General features: G+C 45.0%; 1 protein-coding gene across 1 annotated transcript in view; it reads left to right on the top strand.

The window, feature by feature from the left end:
• The window catches only part of TTC27 (tetratricopeptide repeat domain 27), a 228,411-nt gene that overhangs the window by 127,495 nt on the left and 80,301 nt on the right, over window positions 1-20,615 (top strand). Inside the window, exon 10 of the mRNA XM_014600026.3 lies at window positions 810-923. Within this exon, the coding sequence (XP_014455512.1) occupies window positions 810-923 (114 nt within the window). The remainder of the gene's footprint in view (window positions 1-809; window positions 924-20,615) is intronic.

The following is a 20,615-nucleotide window of genomic DNA, read 5'->3' on the forward strand; positions in this document are numbered from 1 at the left end:
GCATGAGGCCTAGTAGCAGCCTTCAGAGGCAGGACACTATAAAATCTTATGCTTTGGGGTTCTTTTCCAGTGTGGCTCCAGTAATTCAGCTTAGAGGTTACAAAGACATGGTTTACTAGATGGAGGGCCAGCAGATAAAGGTAAAATACCTTATGGCTAGACATAGATCCACAGTAGAAAGCGCACACAGTGCCATCAGTCACACTTTCAGTTGCGACCTCCACCTACCCTGGCTTCAGTTACCACCCTGTCTTACCTGCACTGTGTACAGTCTAATTTGTTTCTCTTCATTTCTTTTCCTGCCATAAGCGTTGGAAAGGCACATAAGATATTCATGGCAGCTACCAGTTACTTCTAGGCACAGCTTTGTTCATACCATGACACCAGGAAAACACTTTTTGCTTGCATTAGAGCCACTGTATAATTAAATAAAAGAAAACCTCCTCTTGGTATTCATTCTCATTTATTTCACTCAGTATCTTTTATGATTTCCTTGTTGATTCACCTGCTGTAAGTTATATTCCAAGTCCTATTTCTCAGCCCTTGCATATTACTTGGAGACGAGAGGATCATATTAATAGCCTTTTAAAGAAAACATTGGACCAGTACTATTTGTAGTGTCTTGAATTCACAAGTAGAAGCCATGACAATAAGTTTGAATTATAGAATGGATTATACTTTGGGCTGATCCACTAAACCACAAATAAGTAAAAGGCTAGGAACTACCATCAAATGTATCACTTTTCCCCCATGGCATTTAAAATCAACAAACTAATGATAAATAACTGTAAACCTTTTTTCCTTCCCAGTGTTTACTTTCTCAACCTAAGTTCTGGGCCATTCAGACTTCTGCCTTGCTTCTCCGGACAAAGCTTGAGAAGGGAAGTACTCGTCGAGTGGAACGGGCGATGAGGCAGACTCAGGTAGGACTTCTGCATGTACTGTTTCTAGTCCTCAGTTATGCTCCCTTACACATATTTAGATAGCTGCTCACTTTGAGAGAAAAAATGGTATTTTTTATTTGATTTTTTAAGTTAAAGCGCTTCCTAAAATTACTTCTTTGAAAAGTTTGTAACTAAAATCTGGTTCCTTGTCTTTATAGAACTATTCAAATATCATAGTGTAATACTTCCCAATGCAAATCTTTTTACCAATTTCATTTGAAGAAATACTAACGAAAATAAAATACATCTACAAGAACTGGAGTTTGTAAATACTGTAATTATAGTGCTGGAAAATGGGGTAAAAATCCGTTTGTATGACTGGTCACAATTTTAACCTTCCCACTGTGACATGTGCCTCTTAATTACTGCCATTTCTGCTGCAAGTCTGGGACGCTAACGGATGGAACTCCTCTTCTATGTAACATTTCATGGGTTAGGGGGGTATATTTTGAAACTGTTATTTCACATCAGTTTTATTAGTTAAAAGTTTTTTGAATCTCCAAGGAGTAAATTGGTTTTTAAGTCCTGATCAGTTTTGAATTCCTACTAAGCAGAGCACTGAGTTGTTTGGAGGATCCAGTAAATACAGGTCAGGGAGGTGAGGTTTCTAAAACTCGGGAAAGAATGTACTGTTTGAAGGCAATTGTGAATTTGAGTTGTCCAAACTATGTACTTTATTCATTTAGAGGTTTATATTGGTATCCACCATCATATCATAGCAAATAAGGCTACAAAGGATTTCTAGAGTTCATTTACGCTATCCAAGTGGCATTGAGACCTGTCACATCCTACGCTGATAAAGCCATAGCAACTAAAGTGAGTATGGCATTTATTTAAGCCATGATACACCTGACATACTGCCAAGATCCATTTCAACAGAATGTGTAAAACTTGGCATGATGAAGATGTTGTGAGGAACTGATGTTTACAAATACAGGAAGCTTGGTTTATTATGCATTTGTGACCATTATATGGTATGAGGGAATTTTTAATGTTATTTTATGGTGGGCAGGAAGTTGGAAGATTGACTAACACCAAACTTGAAAATTTGAGGCGTTGACCACAGAATTAGCATTAGAGCTGTGATTTTAAAATGAACTTTAACATGAATATGATTTACATCAGGAGTGTCCAGCTTATGATGTGTGGGATGGATCTGGCTCAGGGAGCCCTGTGGTGTGTTTTGCAGGGCTGGTAGAGAGGCTAGGATTTAGGGGGTGAGCCAGGCAGGGACGAGGCTTACTGCCAAAGTCCAGGGAATCAAGCTACTTGGTGAGGCATGTCAGCAGCGTGGGTGAGTGATAGCTGCACTAACTTTTGTGGTGAGCCTCGCCACTTGCCCACTGCCATGTCTACATCTGGTCCACTAGGATCCCAGCAGTCCAGATTTGGCCTGGGGAGCAGGGTGCTTTTGATGCCCCTAATTTTAGATGTCTCTATACCAAACATTGGGATAGAATTATGCATTCATCTAGATTCATATTGATGTGCCAACTTGCTTTAGATGACAGCCAAACACCAACAGCTACTTCCCCAAATAGATAAAGAAAAGTTGTATAATGAGTGATTCTTTAAGGTTAACCTGATAACTTGAATAACCTTATATTTAATTTTAATTAAAAAAAATTATGAAATGTTAAGATAGAGCTCATTTGATGATGCCCTTTTAATGTTTTAATTTTTAATTATCAGGAAATAAAATGTTAGGAAACTGTCAGATCAGTATTTCTTAATCAGATGTTCAAAGTTTTAAAAATCTTCAGGATCTTTGCAGCTTTCAAGCCAGTATTTCAGTCACTTTAATATAAACAGGAAGCAGCAGTCAAGAGCTAAAACAGTCTTCTTACTTTCCATTTGAATGTGTTCATTGTTGACCAGGGTGATGTATAATTTAGAGTCTGAGTTGGGATCTTCATTGCCAATCAAAATGTATTTCTGGGCCATGTGGGCACCTCTGTTTGTTATTTTTAATGGTGATGCACAAGACCATCAACTCCTTCTGTCATACTGCCATAAGTTGAGAGAAAGCTAGGGGGTTGCAACCTGGGGAAGGGAATATTAAAGAGGTGAAAGGAGCAAGAGACAAAGCAGGGAGTAGCTAGAGAAGAAAGGTGGTAGCTTGTGACATATGGCTTTCCCCACAAATAGCCAGACTGCCAATTCCACAGCAGTTCTTGAACCTCCAGCCACTTTTTTATTGTATGAAAACAAATAAGGAATTGTTAATGATAGAAAGTGAATTGGAAGAAGTTGTTGAAGCACAAACTACTACTAAAAATACATCCAAAGCTCTGGTAATGGGACTAGGGAGAAGCAGGAATTCAGGTAGTCCAGGAGAGTTGAAGAAGAAAAGGAAGGGGAGCAGGGAAATAAAATGACAAAGTTTTAAAACACTTGCAAGATTTGTAACTCCTTGCAGTCCCTGATGAATATGTAAAACGAGCACACCTCACCATCATGCTGCGTTTTTTTTCCTTATGATTTTTTAAAATGAAATCAAATGTATTTATACTCATTAATATACTCCAACATGTGCATGCAGGTGCTACGGGAAGATTGCTCAGACAGTTTAATCAGGGAGGCCAAAAACATCCTGATCCACAATTAACCAAAGGCATGTACTAGTAGAATACTGATGGTTACACTATGGTGGTTTGATATTAGCTTGTGTGTTTTAATCTGTATGGCTACACTGGATACATATACAGTCGTTGGAGCCTTAATCTTCTTGTCAGATTCCTTTTTTCATAATTGTATTTGCAACTTTGTTAGCCACACTCCTTAGCCAGTATCTTCACTTGATTTTCTTACCTTGAAATGCAGTGTAAACAGCATGTTCATATAGTTCCCTCTCGATTGCTTTCCTTGGCAGCCAAGAAGTTTGCCTGTTAGTGGGAGAGAAATGTGCATCTTGAAAAGGGTTTTTTTTAATATGAGTTCAGGAGAGCTGGGAGCAGACTGGCAAAATTATGGACTAATCATTATGTCTAAGATTGAAAGGTCACATGAGATCTAGTTTTATATTCTTAGTCATACACAGATGTATGTGGTTGGGAATTCTGTGTCAACTGCACTGTAATTTTCACTTAAATAGTACTTTGGAGTGTCATTTTCTGCAGTAACTAATATTTTTCTGTATATATCTAAAAGGAAAGTACCATATTTACTTAATCCAAGACAGGGTTTTCCCCCCAATTAGCATGGTGAAAAAAACCTCTTGTTTTCTAATCGCATACAAGGAAATCTCACTAAATACATTGTCCATTGCCAAACTGCTGCCAAAAGCAGCATGTGGTCAGCAATGGAAACCAACTATAAAACTGATATAAATGCAACCAAAACTGAGCATAGAGATAAAACACATGGCCTACATTGGGCAAACTTTTTTGGAAAAATTTTCATGTACCAAGTCAAATTAGCCAGATCAGTTCCAAATCTTTTGAATCGTTCAAAAGCTCATGTGGCCCTACTACTGGCAGGTATCCTCCACCTTAGACTTTTCAGCCTGGGGCTTCAGATACTTTCAAATCATTTGTCAGGGATCCTACATGCAGGCCCAAACCTGGAGGCTTGGGGTTTGGATGACCCCGAGATTCACATGCCCTCTGCTGTATGGCCACAAGAATAAGCTAGGGCAGAGTCTCCTGTTTCCATAAAGTCAGCATTAGCTGAGATCCTCCCACTGGAAGCTGGCCAGTGGGAAGCTAACTATGAGGCTCTCATAGGGAATCTTATCCCCAAGCAGCCAGGGGTGCACCCTCCACTACACAGTGCCATTGTTAAATGCATTTCAGCTCAGGTACTAGACCAGTGCAGTGACTACACTTGATCTTAGCTCACAAGAGGCCAAGATCACAAGGATAGATTAGTACAGCCCATCTGAATAAGTCATATGCCAGTGCACATTAAGTTTAATTTCCCTCACTGCCTACTGTTTTACAAAACATGGCAAGCCATGTTATTGCATAGCCAGAATCCCTCTGTTGCCCACTCCATCAGCCTGGCACACATGATTAGTGTGGCTCCACCCTCTAAGAGATGAAACTGGACCGGGTTGCCCTGTGCCTCTTCTGCACTTAAATTTTTGGAGCATCCCAGGACTTGTGACAAGAACACCTGATTCCAGTCATGAGTGAGAGCTGATTAGCACATGGATCCTTTGTGGTGGGGGTATGTGGAGTATACACACATAGTCAGCAGTGCTAAGCTGTGGGGTCACTATGGAGGGCAGTACCACATTAATCAGATGTGCCAGGCTGCAAGAGGGTGCGACAGAGGGATTCTGGGAGAACTGCACACAGTGTTGTCGCTCACCATGACTTTAAATTATGTTAACTCTGGTGGGGCCCAACTCAGTGAACTGTGTAGTAAATCATGAGCCTTTTGGCTTTGGACTAATACCGTGCATATTTTATGCTAGATATAAGTAGGTGCCAAAGTGCTATTCAAATGTGTGTTTATGAAACACCTGGGCTTGAGACTTGCAGCAGTTTCAAAAAAAGGTAACATGCATCAATTCTGGATTAACTAAATATATGAGTACTATATGCAAATTGCTACAGCCATATTTAATTTCAAGGTTATTTTCCAATTTGCTCCTCATTTCCACATGCCAAGGGAGAACAGGTTCAGACAGGAGAAGAAGAAGGCATTGCCTGGGGAAAAAGTTGTGGGGAAGCAGAGAACAAGAGTCTACCTGGCCTCCCAGATTTATTCTCCCTGCTGTAGCAGTGGGAGTGGGACAAATTCAAGGAAAACCTCCAATAATTAGATTCTATACCTGGAAAATTATAACAAATTTATAAAATTTCCATATATAGAATCTAATTATTGGGGGGTTGTCTTATAACTAGGACCATCTTCTATTTGAGAAAATACGGTAATGCTTTGTTGATTTTCATAGTTGGTAGGGTCGGCAGGGACCTGAGCAGATCATTAAGTCCGACCCCCTGCCATGGCAGGAAAGAGTTCTGGGGTCAAACGACCCCAGCAAGTTGTTCGTCTAACCTCCTTTTAAAGACCCCCAGGGTAGGAGCCAGCACCACTTCGCTTGGAAGTTGGTTCCAGATCCTAGCCGCCCTGACAGTGAAGTAGCGCCTCCTGATGTTTAGTCTGAATCTACCCTCTGCCAGCTTGTGACCATTATTTCTAGTCACTCCTGGAAGTGCTCAGGGGAACAGGGACTCCCCCAGTGCCTGCTGGTCCTCCCTGACTAGTTTGTAACAGGCCACTAGATCCCCCCCTCAGCCTTCTCTTGCGAAGGCTGAACAGGTTCAGGTCCCATAGCCTCTCATAGGGTCTGCCCTGCTGCCCCCGATCATGTGGGTGGCCCTCCTCTGGACCCTCTCAATCTTGTCCACATCCCTCCTGAAGTGCAGTGCCCGGAACTGGACGCAGTACTCCAACTGCGGCCTGACCAGTGTCACATAGAGGGGGAGGATCAGCTCCTTGGACCTGCTCAAGATGCATCTGTGTATACATGACAAGGTGTGGTTGGCCTTCCTGACCGCATCCCCACACTGTCGGCCCATGTTCTTGACTCCAAGATCCTTTTCTGCCTCTGCACTGACAAGAAGGGAGTTCCCCAGGCTGTAGGTATGCTGCTGGTTCCTCCTCCCCAGGTGCAACACCTTGCACTTGTCAGTGTTGAAACCCATCCTGCTCTCATCCCCCCACCCCTGTAACCTGTCTAGGTCCAGTTGCAGCCTGTTCCTCCCTTCTATTGTGCCCACATCCCCCCACATCTTAGTGTCATCTGTCAATTTGAACAGGGTGCTTTTTACCCCCTCGTCCAAGTCACCAATGAAGATGTTGAACAGGGCGGGTCCAAGGACCGAGCCCTGGGGGACCCCACCGCCCACATCCCTCCAGGTCAAAAATGACCCGTCCACCACCACTCTCTGGGTGCGGCCCTCAAGCCAGTTAGTGACCCATTTGACTGTGTAGGTGTCGACGCCACAGTCCCCTAGTTTTTTAATGGGAATGGGGTGAGAGACAGTGTCGAAGGCCTTCCTGAAGTCCAGAAAGACTACGTCCACTGCTACCCCTGCGTCTAAGGATTTTTAATTGTTTCCAACTAGAAAATCAGTAGATGTTTTCTTTTCTGTAGCTAATGTAATTCTTTCTAAATGGAAAGCAATTTAGATTATGGTTACTGAAAGAAAAAAGATGGTGTAAAACCTTTGATATAGATCTCACAGAGTCAGCATGTGTACTACTCTAAGACGTAACCTACACTACAACGACTCTGCTCCATTATCTTTTGTGTTTGTCAAGGTCTTTCACTGTTTATCTGGAAAAATAATTTGTCAGTGATCTTGTTTATTTTTAAGAAAATTCCTAGCTAAAATTGAATAGGCACTTTCTTATCAGTTCTGCTTCGTTATATATGTTGTACTTGGCAACTGTCTTGCTTTAGCCGAACTTACTATATGGAAGATGGGTTTAAAAAGGGAGAAACCCTACTAGACAGCCACGTTAAGGAGTCCTGAAGCATTCAGTGTTTTTTGCCTTGTTGCCCAAGCTGCATGTACTTCCATTGGAGTCTCTGATAACTAAGGAGAGGGCAGCACAGATGCCTCCTCTTCACATGCAGGTAAAGGCACAATTGAATCTAATGCATGATCCACACACAGTTGTGCCTCCTTCCATGCCACGTGCATGGCAGGAGTTGTTATTGTGGGATCCAATCATACTTAATTGCTGGTGTAGAGGGAGCCTGATCCTGGGCTCCCCCTGCATTATCAAGAAGCATGCTCCCACAGCTGGGAGTCATCTTTGTTGACCAGGCTCCAAGCACAGGAACTATGTGCATCCAGGACCCAGAGCCCAATGCCTGATGGGGCTCTCGGTCCTGGCTTTGCCACACACCCAGCTGGAACTGAGAATCTTGTCAGATACAGGATTTGATCCCAGCTGCACATGGGGTGCCCCTGGGACCAAGAGCTAAGGACAAGTGAGGACTGTGGTGACAGAATGGTCAGTCATACCACCAAGGAAATAAACCCCATCCTCCAGCTTATGGTCCATTCACCTAAAATAAGGTAGCTAGGCTACCTTAAAGGAACTCCCCTGTCACCAGAGGCAAATTAAGGTCTATTGGGGACTGGGCAAACACAGAATTGGAGATCCCTTCCCCCATGGTAGCTGGGCTACAGGGGGGTGAGAGGGGCCCCTGCCCCTCCTAGTGCTGCCAGGGAAAGCTGGGTGGACCCTGCCAGGCTGGGGGGGCACATGCCCACCTCTTCTCGCTGCTCTTGGCTCCCGCTACAGCTGAACGTACACACACATGCACAGACACAGGCATACGCACTCTACTCTCACTCTCTCCACATGGACACAAACACAAATGCATTCTCTGTGCCATGAACACACACACACGCGCACACACTTTCCCCTCACAGGACTTCTCCCCTCCTTCACTCTGGATCACACGAAGACAGCCCTTCTCCCCACCCCCACCATGAGCTGCCAACAGCTCAGTCTCGCTGTCTGCCCAGCCCCATTATACTTACCTGTAGGAAACTGCTGCCCGGTTGTCCCATGCAGCCTTGCAGAAGCAGAGGGCTGGGCTGGGCCAGGAGCGGTGTGCCATGTCTCTGTGGGCAGGAGGTGGCACAAGGAGGGGTGGCTGCAGGGGAGGCTATAATCCCCAAGGCCCTCCCAGTGCTGCTGCCTGCAAAGGCACAATGTGGCACGGTGCTCTGGGAGGTGGGGTGAGGGGCAGCATGGGCAGCTAGAGGGAAGTGGCAGTGGCAGCTGGCCCATGGTGGCAGGATAGAGCTACGGCTCAGCATGTGAGTGGCTGGTGGTGGGAGGAGGTGAGGACAGCGTGGCCCCTCCGTTACTTCTTGCACTGCTGGCAGCGCAGCTGGTGCAGGGGTCAGGATGGTGGCAGCAACAAGTCACACTGCCTCGCTCTGCCCTTCCATGCTGGGTCCTTCCTGCTGGGCCATGGAGGTGACTCTTGCCCATGCCAGTCCATCCAGACTGCAGCCCTGTGCTCACTGTGGGCACACAAATCAGGGGGGCATGTGCCCCCACATACTCACCACCTGCCCCCACATACCCACCACCTGCCCCTACACACTGGGGGGGCAGTGGGTTGGGAGTGAGCCACACCAGCAGGGCTGGGGAGTTGGAGGGCTGTTAGTTGGGAGTGAGGGACACTGGCAGGGCCAGGGGGTTGCAGGTCAGGAGTAAGGGAGACAGACAGGGACAAGGGTCTGTGGGTTGGGAGTAAGGGGCATTGGAAGGGCCATGGGGCTGTGAATCAGAAGTGAGGGTTACTGGCAGGGCTGGGAGCAGGCTGTGGCTTGGGAATGAGGGGCAACAGCATGCATGCAAGAAATTGAGGCTGGTATGCATGCAAGAAAGCCTCAATTTACATTTTCACTGCCTGGCTTTTTTGTATGCATACCAACCTCTGGCCTCTTTACTATTCATTCCATCCAGGAAGAGCACACAGCAACTACAGACGCTTCCTCAGCCTGATGAAGGGTATTTAAACCCAAAAGCTTGCTAATAAAATTTTTTCCAACTATTTAGTTGGTCTAATAAAAGATATCAGGTTTACCCAAAGAACATTGTCTGCCCATGAGTTCCAAGAGCAACTCTGCTAACAACATCTGAGCTGGGTAGGACTTTTTAAAGCTAGACTCCTAGGGCGCATCCACCCATTCAAGCACATGCACTTGCAGCAGCTCAGATAGAAGCGGTGCAAATTTGAGCTGGGACTTTTTGCCTCGGTGCACGTGTTCAAACATGCACTTTGGTGTGGAGCAAATTGTGCCACTTGGGCAAAATAACCCTGCCTGGCTCCTCCTGGACCTGCAGCCAGAGGGAGCTAGAGTCCAGGGCCAGCACCTGTGCTGTCCCCAGTAGTATAAAAAGCTGCCCTGTCCTGGCCCCATCAGTACAAAAAGTTGCTTTGGCAAGTAGCTCAGGGATGCTTGCTCTCAGGAGCTTCTGGGGCCCAGCCAATTGGTACCTGGGGACACTACCCCTTGTGCCAGCTGGACTGCTGAAGCAGCCCTGAGAGTTCCTTGCACCCTTTACCTACTGCAGCAGTCTAGCAGTGGGAGCTGCTGCCGGCTATGACCTGCTGCACACCTGCCAGACCCAGATGGGGACTACACAGCCAGTAGAAGCATTTGCCCCTCTGGGCCAGCTGCCAGTGGGCTGTGGCTGCAGAGTTGGCCTCTGTGTGACACAGACACTACTGCCATGAGTGCCCCCTGCCCGACCATCTGGGCAGCTATCACCCAGAAGATGTTCCGGGTGTGGTGGCCTGCTTTGAACTGTCAAAGCATGTCCTCCTGGCCCCATTTGGCCAGGAGGTCAGCCACAGCCAGCTGGGTCCAAGGTGCCAGCTCTGAGCAGGCAGGGTCCTGCCACTGGCCTCCCTAGCAGGAATTCTGCTGTTCCCTATTGGAAAACTGAAAAATCCCTAATAAAAAAAATCCCAGTCACTCTGTAAAATACCCCAAAATCCATGTCCCTCCACAATTAAAACAAAAGATCACTATAAAGAGAGAGAGAGACAGAGAGACAGCGATCAGTTAGGCCATGTTTTATTGATATATCTACAGTGTTAAAGCAATACCAGTGTCTCTATTATAACAATAAAGTGAACTCTAAATAAACGTTTCATGAATACATGAATATATGTTTTGCTTCCCCCACACAAGAGCTATGCCTCCCTCCCCCCCCCCCCCCCCACACACACACAGGGTTTACAGCCCCCCAACAGGGGCCATGGTCCCCACACAGGTGCCACGTCCCCCACAGTCAGAAAGTTCCTCTTAATCTCCAAACTACATTTCTTCTACTGCAGCTTGAGGCCATTGCTCCTAGTTCTGTCCCCTGTGGTCACAGAGAAATGTCCATCTCCAACCTCTCTATAATTGCCCTTCAGGTGTTTGAAGACTTATCAAATGCCCCCTTAGCTTTCTCTTCTCCAGACTAAATAACCGTAGTTCTTCCAGCCTTTCCTCATAGGTCGTGCTTTCCAAGCCACTAATAAGTTTTGTTGCTCTGAGCTGGACTTTCTCTTATCTGACCACATATCTCTTGAAATGACAGGCCCAAAACTAGACACAGTACACCAGGTGAACCTGCACCAGTGCTAAATAGAATGGAAGAATCACTTCCCTTGATTTGCAAATGAATCTCCTGTTAATACAACTCAGGATGCTGCTGGCTTTTCGCAACAAGAGCACACTGTTGCCTTATATTCAGTTTATGGTCCACCATAACCACTGGGTCTTCTTTGCAGTACTGCAGCCTAGTCAGTAACTCCCTAGCCCATGGGCGACTGGTGCCTCCTGTGTCAGGGGGGCACTTGCTCCCCCAGCGGACAGTAAGCAACCGGAGGGGGGAGTCTCCATGTGGTTTGTGGCAGAATGCCACCTCTGTGTCTTCCAAAAAACTCTGCTATGTGACAATTTGGTTAACAAGGTCACTACAAAGGGCAGACTCTTCTGCCCCCTTTCTCAGGTGACCCTGAGTTGTAACCTGAGCTGGATACATTCCTGAGGGAGGGGAGAAACCTGCTTTCTCTGCCTACATGACTGGCATCACATACCTGGGTGAGGGGCTAACGCTTCTTATTGTTCTAGCCAGGTGAAGGCAATGTTTTTTGGTCAGAGTGCCGAAAACCCTCACAATGCCTACCTTGGAAGGTGCTAGAGTGCTGGCATGCCAGAAAAACATAATGAGGGCAGGCGTACATGGCAGGATGCCCTGCGTGTGCCTCTTGCCCCACACCCAAAGTCCCTGTGCCCCCCACCCAAAACCCCTGTTCCCCAGCCCTGATTCCCCTGTGCACCCCAGCCCTGCTGCCTCTGCCCCCCAGCCCTGCTGCCCTGTGCCCCCCAGCCCTGTTCCCCCTGCCCCGCAGCCTGGGCTCCTGGCTGGCAGCAGCTACCCAGAGCCAGGGTGAGCTGCAGCCAGGAGGCTGCAAGCAGCTGCGCCGGGCTCTGGAGCCCCAGCATCAGCTCTGTACTGGCACATGCACCCATGCATCGGAATGGGTGGTAGGGAAGGGGCCTGAGGCAGCACAACCCTGGTTTCTCCCCCGCTCCTGGCACAGAGGTGATGGCAGGGCTCTGGAGCATGGCACAGCTGTTTGTAGCCAGCCCATGCTCTGGGCAGCTGCAGCAAGCAATGGGGAGGCTGCAAACAGCTGTGCTGGGCCCCACAGCTCCAGCAACATATCCATGCTGGTGGTGACTGCAAAGGCACCTTGGGGCAGGCTGCGCTACCCTGTTCTCTGTGCTGAGCTGTGCGCGCAGTCACCACCAGGATGTAGCTGATGCCAGAGCTGTGGAGCCCAGCACAGCTTTTGCAGCCTGTCCGCTACTTGCTGCAGCTGCCCAGAGCCTGGGCTGACTACAAACTGCTGCACTGGGCTTCGCAGCTCAGTCACCAGCTTTGTGCCAGGAGCTGGGGAGAGACCAAGACTGCACTGCCTCAGGACCTTCCCCCACCGCCTGGTCCAACGTGTGGGTGCACATGCCAGTACGGAGCTGATGCTGGGGCTCCGGAGCCTGGCACAGCTGTTTGGAGCCTCCTGGCTGCAGCCAGCCCTGGCTTTGGGTAGCTGCTGCCAGCCACAGAGCCCAGGCTGCTCCCGTCAGGCAGCTGGGATGCTGCAAGTTCTGCTGGGAGCAGCCCAGGCTCCAGCAGCTACCCAAAGCTGGGGCTGGCTGTGGCGTGCCGAGCAAAATGGCCTTGCATGCCACGCTCCGCACGCGCGCTGGGGTTTGCTGACCCGTGTTCTAAGCAATGTCAACATGACTGGGAGGGGGCTAAAGACCCTGCCAGTCTACCCAGCAACCAGTGATACATTTGAAATTGGTTGGCTGGCAGCCAACAGGTGCTGGCCTCCATTGGGCCAGGTAAATTAGGTCATACGGTCTCTATAAGTTAAGGACTGCCCAGAAGGAGGGGCAATAGCCACGATCAAAACTCAAGGAAGAGAAGAGCTGGCCCATCTGAAACTTGCTCTCTCTTGAACCTCATGATCAGTGAACTGCCTGCCTCCAGAGGGAAACTTCACCTGCCTCTGGATGATATTCATGAATGAGCTGCCTGAGATCTAACTAAATATATAGCTTGCAGTAACTCAGATGCATGATCAAAGGCTACCCAGCCACCCTGTTTGCTCTATGGGATTTCTGTGATAGTGCTCTACCCTGTACCCTATTCCAAACCTGCTCCTTGTAACCAATAAAGTTCTCCTTTGTACCTAGCATGGGCAACTTATGGGGAGAGGGGCTAGATTATGCCTTGGGGTCCCTTTGGTTCGGCTGGCTAAGCGAGACCACTATTTGTGCATCAGACTAAGGGAAGCACCCCAAGTTCTTGAAGTAGGTCGAGTACCCTCAAAGACTACTAGGCCTATTTCCCAGGGGGCACAGAGCCAGGATCAGTCCAGACCTAGGGGTGGCTGTGTTACTCCCAGGCTAGCGGGTGTGCTCCAGGAAGGGGGTTGGCCAGATGGGAGGCACTCGGAGCCTGGATGGTGGTCAGGTGCAGTGAGGTGGGTGGCTTAGTGCAGGAGCACCCCCTACTGTTATCACATGGCCAGTCCTGCAGACCTAGGGGTGGGGAGCTCCCCCATGGCTGATCCCGGCGATTCGCAACTGGTAGTGGCACGCTGGCGCACTCCCTGGCCGGTGCTCTCAGGGGGGTACCAGTGCTCTCGCCTGCTCCCCCTGCCCGGGAACGCTGCAGTCAGGGGGTGCACATGCACCCCTACACATTGCCACTGCCCTAGCCTGCATTTGTGCATGAAGTTATTCTGCCCCAAGTGCAGGACTTTGCACTTGTCTTTGCTAAATTTCATTTGGTTAATTTAAGACCATTTTTCCAGTCCATCCAAGCCATTGTGGATCCTAGTCATGCCCCTACTGAGTGTCTGCAACTCTGTCCCACTTGGTGTTACTTCAGCTATGTCTGTTTAAGGTTGTCTCACTGCAGTGTAAACATGTCCTTTCTCCCTTAAAAAGGTGAGAGGAGGTGGGGGGGACATTCACTGACCTGACATCACCATCTCTTAAAAGTATTCCAGTGAGAGAGGTTTTATTTTTAATTTTTGTTTGTTTGTTTTTTTGTTTCCCTCCTTATGACACAAATGAGCTAGCCTAAAATTGGACTCATTTTGCATGCAGTTCTTTAATTGCCAGTAGATAGGATCGGTAGCCTTAGCTCTGTAAGATCTCTTTCAGGTCAGGAAATGAATAGTCTGCTTTTAAACCCATCCTACTGCTTCAAAATAATGCAGGGCGGGTTGCGGAAGGCACCTGACCTGTGAGTAAAAGTGGACATAACTTTCCCAGAGAAAAAAAACTAATGCTGAAACACATTTTTCTTTTGAAAACACACAGGATTAAGTAGGTCACACTTCCTTACTAGTTGGATAAGGGAAATTTAGGTATTTTTAATAGTTTTCAGTTCATAATTCATATAAAAAATATATTCTTAAAACAGTCTAGGAAGCCTTTTTTCCTAAGTGGGTTTATCCTATAATTTATCTTTGGTGTCTTTTAACATTGAAAAGAGTGCACTTGAATATTGTTTATTAGTATCAGGCTCATGTTTGTCCAGAACAGGAAACTTGTCATAACAGTAGCCAGCTAGGCTGCAAAGGATGTGACAGGCTATAAAAATACCTTATTTATTACAGCATGCTTCACTAGGGTGGTGACTATTGACGACAGTGCTACTGATCCAAACGATGATTGCATGGGAAGTACTGTACATATCCTGTTCTACTGTTTGGCTTTTGACTAGAAATAGAAAGGAAGAATTTTCATGGTCATGAGTGAATTATCTGCTACTAATGACCTTGATCTGTTCTGATGTTAATTTTGATAAATAATGCTTTATGTAGCATTAATTGTTGAAATCATATCTTCCTGTCTATCATTGTCTCCACCCAACCCAAAGCCATTTAAAAAAGCTTTTAGTGAAGGAAAGCTAGCAATCTAAATGTATATTTTAAATAAATAGTTTCTTAATTTAAAAAGAAAATTGGTTTGCTAAGATTTGTGATATGATATATGAAACAAGAAGTATTCAGTGCTTAGATCCCATTACTCCAGTCAACCTAGAAAAAATATAGTCTCTGGCATTTCCCCTCCTTCCTCCTCTACTAAACATCACATTCTCCCATACCTTCCTAATCAGCAACCTCTAGACCCAAAGACTCCCACTCCAAACAACCAAAACATTCCTATACCTCAGACACCATTCAACATTGCATTTGAATGCATGCAGACGAATCCTTGAAATCTTATAGCCAGCCCAGTCATGCTTCTACTACTTCTAGCTGTCAGTTTTATCTAATATACCTTTCAACCCTCTTCCTCTTAAAGTCATAACTTATTTGTAGATATGACACTATATTAGGAGTTAGGACACCATGGTATTTTTTTCCTGCCTGTTACTAGGTCAAATATGTTTGCTTTGAACAGATCACCTTCTCTTTTTCTGGTTTTTCCTCATTTGTTAAACACTGGAAAATATACTGGTAAAACATGCAATGTCCATGAGCTGAGTATGTTTTATATTGTGTTAGAATTTCTGTAGAGATAACAGCAATGGACTATTGGAGCTAGACTGTTCTCAGTGGTGGCAGATGACAGAGCAAGGAGCAGCGGTCTCAAGGTACAGCACAGGAAGTTTAGGTTGGCTATTAGGCATACCTTCTCACTAGAAGGGTGGTGACGCACTGGAACGGGTTACCTAGAGAGGTGGTGGAATCCCCATTCTTGGAGGTTTTTAAGGCCCAGGTTGACAAAGGCCTGGCTGGAACGATCTATTTGGGGATGGCCCTGCTTTGAGCAGGGAGTTGGACTAGGTGACCTCCTGAGGCCCCTTCCAACCTCATTTTCTATGATCTCTCAATAGCTGAGGCCTTAAATGTAACCTGTTCTGAAAGCGCCTTCTGCCCTCCCAGGTTAATTACATAATACATTTAAAGAAGACACTCATTCCCAATAGAACTTCTGATTCTTTAAGGCAATGGTGCTCAGCCTCTCTGCCCCCTTGGGCTGGATGAATGGCGTGAGCCACTCATCCTGTGTCATATCTGTTGGTGTAATGTCATGGCATTATGTTGACTTAACAAAATGTTAAACCATTGTGGACAAATTGCAAGTGGTAATGGAACTATAAAAATGTAGAACAGTGAACAAATTATAGGAATACAAATGTATCTCAAGGCAGGGTGAATCAAAATAATTTAAAAATCATACATTTTATTAAAATTAAATCTGTTAAAATGTTAAATCTGTTTAAGATACATTTGAAAATGTCAACCTATATTAGGGCCTAAATTTACTATGAAATTTAATTGAAATTATTTTAATATATTCAAGCAGTTGGGTTTGTTGCTTGATGTTTAAAGAATGTCAGACATAGTAGGGAAAGTCACTATTAAGTGCTTGAAAGAAGAGAGGTAGTTAGCTTTGTTAGTCTGAAGCAGAGGCAGGCAAAATACAGCCTGCAGACTGGATCCAGCCCACCAGGCCATTCTATCCAGCACACGGAGCTCCTCCAAAAAACAATTATTACTGGCCTGCAACTGCCCTTCCTGAAAGCCAGCTGGAAGCACGGTCTTTCAGAAGTCGTGCGCTATCAGACCAAGTGGGCTCTGTGCCTCCACCTCCTTGTGGCTTCTGGCACTCCAGCTGGGAGCCCCATGTGAAGTCACCGAGCGTGATGGTGCACAACTGGACAGCTGGTGAGTGGGGAGTGTAGTGCCATGGGACACATGTGGTAACATAGAACCATCCCAGCCCGATGGCACGTGTGTGGGTGGGTATGGGGAATGTGTATGGGTGGGTGTGGGGTTTATGGGGATGTGTGTGGGTGGTGTGTGTGTGTGTGTGTGTGGATGGGTGGGAGTGGGATTTCCCCTCCTGCCACCCTCATGGTGCACAGCCCCTGCTGCTGGCAGCAGCAGCAGGTGGTGGCATGGCCTTGGAGCACTCATGGCCCGCAGCTGACAGAGCCCTGCCCCTCCTCCCCCAGTTGCACATACACTCCCCCACTGCTCCTCCCTATGTTCCCCTGGCACTGTGCACCAGGACACCCCTACTATACCATGCACCTCCCCCAGTGCTCCTTCTGACACCTGTCTACTGTACCATACACCCCCTCCCCATGCTCCCAGCACCTCCCCACTACACCATGCACCACCCCACAGCTATTTCCTGCAGTCCCTGCTATACCACACACCCTCCTTTCGACATTGCATGTTGTGCTTTATTTATTGATGCAACATGTAAACATTTAATGGGTCTATTTATTAATGCTTTATAAAGGGGGGTGGGAGGCCTCCAATTTTCTGTTTTCCCAGGGCCCCAATAAATTTTAATCCACCATTGAGTACAAGAGATGAGGTAGGGAGGGAGAAGAAGGAAGTGGTGCAGTGCAAGGAGAGGCAGACAAGTAGTAAACCTTGTCACAAAAGCTAATCCAGGTAATGGGATAAGAACCTGTACTCCTAGTTTAGACCATACTTAATACAATCCAGTTTGTGGATGATTTCTTGTTCCACAATTTTGCATTCAAGTTCACTTAAAAAAAAGGTTTTCTAAGAACAGCTACCTTGAGGTCAGCAATGGAATGTCCAGGAAGGTTAAAGAGTTGTGATGCAGGTTTGTGTCTTTCCAGAACTGATCCCAGATCAGCATTCATTTATTCTTACATGTAGGGATCACGCACTGTGTACCCAGTGTAGACAGCAGAGGAGCACTGTAAGCAAGTGATGGGATATATGACAATGGTAGAGGTGCAGGAGAATGAGCCTTGGATATTATAATTCATATTGTTTCCTCCAGTGATCATGGGGTCAGTTATTGATGCTGGGATATAGCAGGCATCTGGGTCTGTTAGAAGGCCTGGTATCCCAGTGAGAATCAGGGTTAGGTAGCCTGTTGCTTGAGAGACACTATTTGAGGTTGGAAGCTGCCAGTAAGCCAAGGCAGGTTTATCCATCATGGCTACCTAGAGACAGTTGTCCTTTTCCAAGAGGGGTTGGAGGTCATATGTGTCCAATGTGTTCAAACTTGGGGCTGTAGGTAACAGCCACTGGGGCCCTGTTTTCCTTGTTTTATGGTTGGTACTGTAGCAAGGGGAGTGGGTGTAAGTGCCTGGAGACAGTGGGCATGTCTACACGAGATGCTTACTGCGCTTTAGCCTAATAACACTGTGCAGTAGTGTGTCGTGGCAAAAACCATGCTAATAGCCAACAGCACGGTGTTGTTAGGCTAATGCGCAGTAAGTCATTGTATAATTGTGTGCTGGTGCAACTGCACAATAACTTTAGATATACCGCACATTTAGTTAGTATTTTATTTAAGGAAGTACTAAATTAAATGCACAGTATCTAAGGCTCATTAATGAATGTGTAGATGCACCCAGTGTTTATTAAAGCATTAGAACAGCTTTGATGGTAGCTGCCTATTGTGCAAGTGCAAAAGGAACGTTTTCTTCACTTCAGTTTCTTTTAATAAGTAGCTCATTCCGAATTGAAAAATGGATTGAGAATTGAAAAAATAGAAAAATTTGTTTTCCTATTTCAATCTATGAATAACATTTTTATGTAAGAGGTTGAGATCTATGAGTTTTAAAATTTTGAAGGACATAGTTGCCAGAAGCGATCAGTGCATTTCACTATAGATAATATTTCCTTGGTTTAATAAAGAGATTAGTTTAAAATGCAAAACATGTTTTGATGGGTTTTTTTTCTTATTTACCCATCACTATTTAAAAATAACTATTTAAAATAAACAAAATAGTTCTGTGTCCAGTTACTGTATTTATTTAGCTTTCGGGAATAATATTTGTAGTGAAATTGCATAGTTACCACTAAGTGGCAATAAATAATCAGAACAAATTAATCTTGTCATTAAAGGAACAGAAACACTCCTTTTGCTCAATCATTTTCTTCTCCAAAGAGCGTGCCATCAGCCTTCCCCATATACCTTATCAAATAAATTACTGCTGAAGCATGACCAAAAGGTACCTATGCAGTCTATTTTAGACGAAGACAAATTTCAAAGTTGTAATGAAGCTTAAGCACTACTCCTGACCACAACTGTTGTCTTTTTTTTAAATAAATGTCATAGGCTGATTTATAAGCTTAAATGTAATTGACAGCTTCTCTTTATTTGCTAAACAGAAAGAGGGAAGGAGCTCAAGTGGATGAAAACAATTGATGGAGAATTTAAGTACAATAATAATGAAACATGCTATTCTTTTAATGTTTGTATATTTTTTTTGAATAATTGCATATTGAAACGGATCCAGCATTGTTTTGAATATTTCTTCCAGTAGATGGTAGTTGATAGTTTTTAATGCTACTTTAAGCATTGTAGGAAATAAAAGGCTTGGGTCTGGTTTTAATTTTAGAAGCATTTAAAGTGCAGTAATCTGAAAGCGAAGATGGTTGGAAAAAATTGTATTATTTGGAAATAGGTAAGAATCAGTTAACTATGTATTTCCCAGTTATTAATCCTCAATCCATCGTGATTTATATGCTCACTTGTTTACAGTACTGTATATAAAGTATAAATTTGGTATTTATTCTTTTTTCTGTGTAGTCAATTTTGACTTTAACTCCCCTGCCCCTCCTGGAAAAGTCTTAAATCAGTGTGCTAAGTATGATTTTAATAAAACCACCCTTACTGTTACTAGTGGTGTTTTTTGGCAGTAATTTTATATAATCCAGGCTAGGGAAAAAAATCCCATCACATTTGTTTCAAGAACATTTACAAAAGCTGAAAGGAATTAAACTCAAATTTAAAAGTGGTAGAGAAAAATTAGGGTAGAGTCTTAGAACATTGTTTGAAAGCAATACCATGGACCACCATGTGGAAAATTTGAGCAGGCATTTCTTAAAATGTCAGTTAAAATTTTGTTTTAATTAGACCAGATTTTGCAATAAAAAATGAAGAATACCATGGCTTAAGACTTCCTTATTTTTATGCATAGACTCAGAGGGTATGGGCTCCAAATTACCGGGGTGTGATAAAGAGTGGGGATGGGGACTTGTAAGATACATATATTAGTTAGCAATCTTTTTTGAGGTAAATGGAGAAACAATGACAAAAATAATGGTAATATGTGTGATAACCAGTATGTGATTACTGAAGGAAAGTATTTTTCTTTTTTACTGGCTTGAGGATTATACAAATGATGGTACAAATATAGAAAATGAATCTAAATATGAAAATACTACTGCTGGAAAGGAGTCTGTAAAAGAGACCCTGGAGGAATGAATGATACTGTTTTTTTCAATGGGACTTTCAATCAAAATAGAATGTCTAACCCGCCAAAAGACTAAACCTATAATTTATAAATTATAGGGGTGGTGTGTGGTGTATGAAGCATAACTTTGGTGACTGTATGGGGATACTGCACCTTTTAAAGTCTGGAGTATTCTGAGACTGTACCATTTAAAAGGTGTGTCAGTTGGAAGCAGCTGTGCTGAAGATTTAACACAAGAATGGAGTGGGCTGAATAGAATTATGAATAAGGATCCACTCTGTGTGCTAATTCAACTCATTTTGCTTGGCGCGGTGTATGTGTTTTTCTTTTCCCTAATAGTCTCATCTGATTATTATGAAATTAAAAGGCTATTTGGCTTCAGAAGTT

The sequence above is a fragment of the Alligator mississippiensis genome, chromosome 1, assembly GCF_030867095.1.
Source record: "Alligator mississippiensis isolate rAllMis1 chromosome 1, rAllMis1, whole genome shotgun sequence".
NCBI lineage: Eukaryota > Metazoa > Chordata > Crocodylia > Alligatoridae > Alligator > Alligator mississippiensis.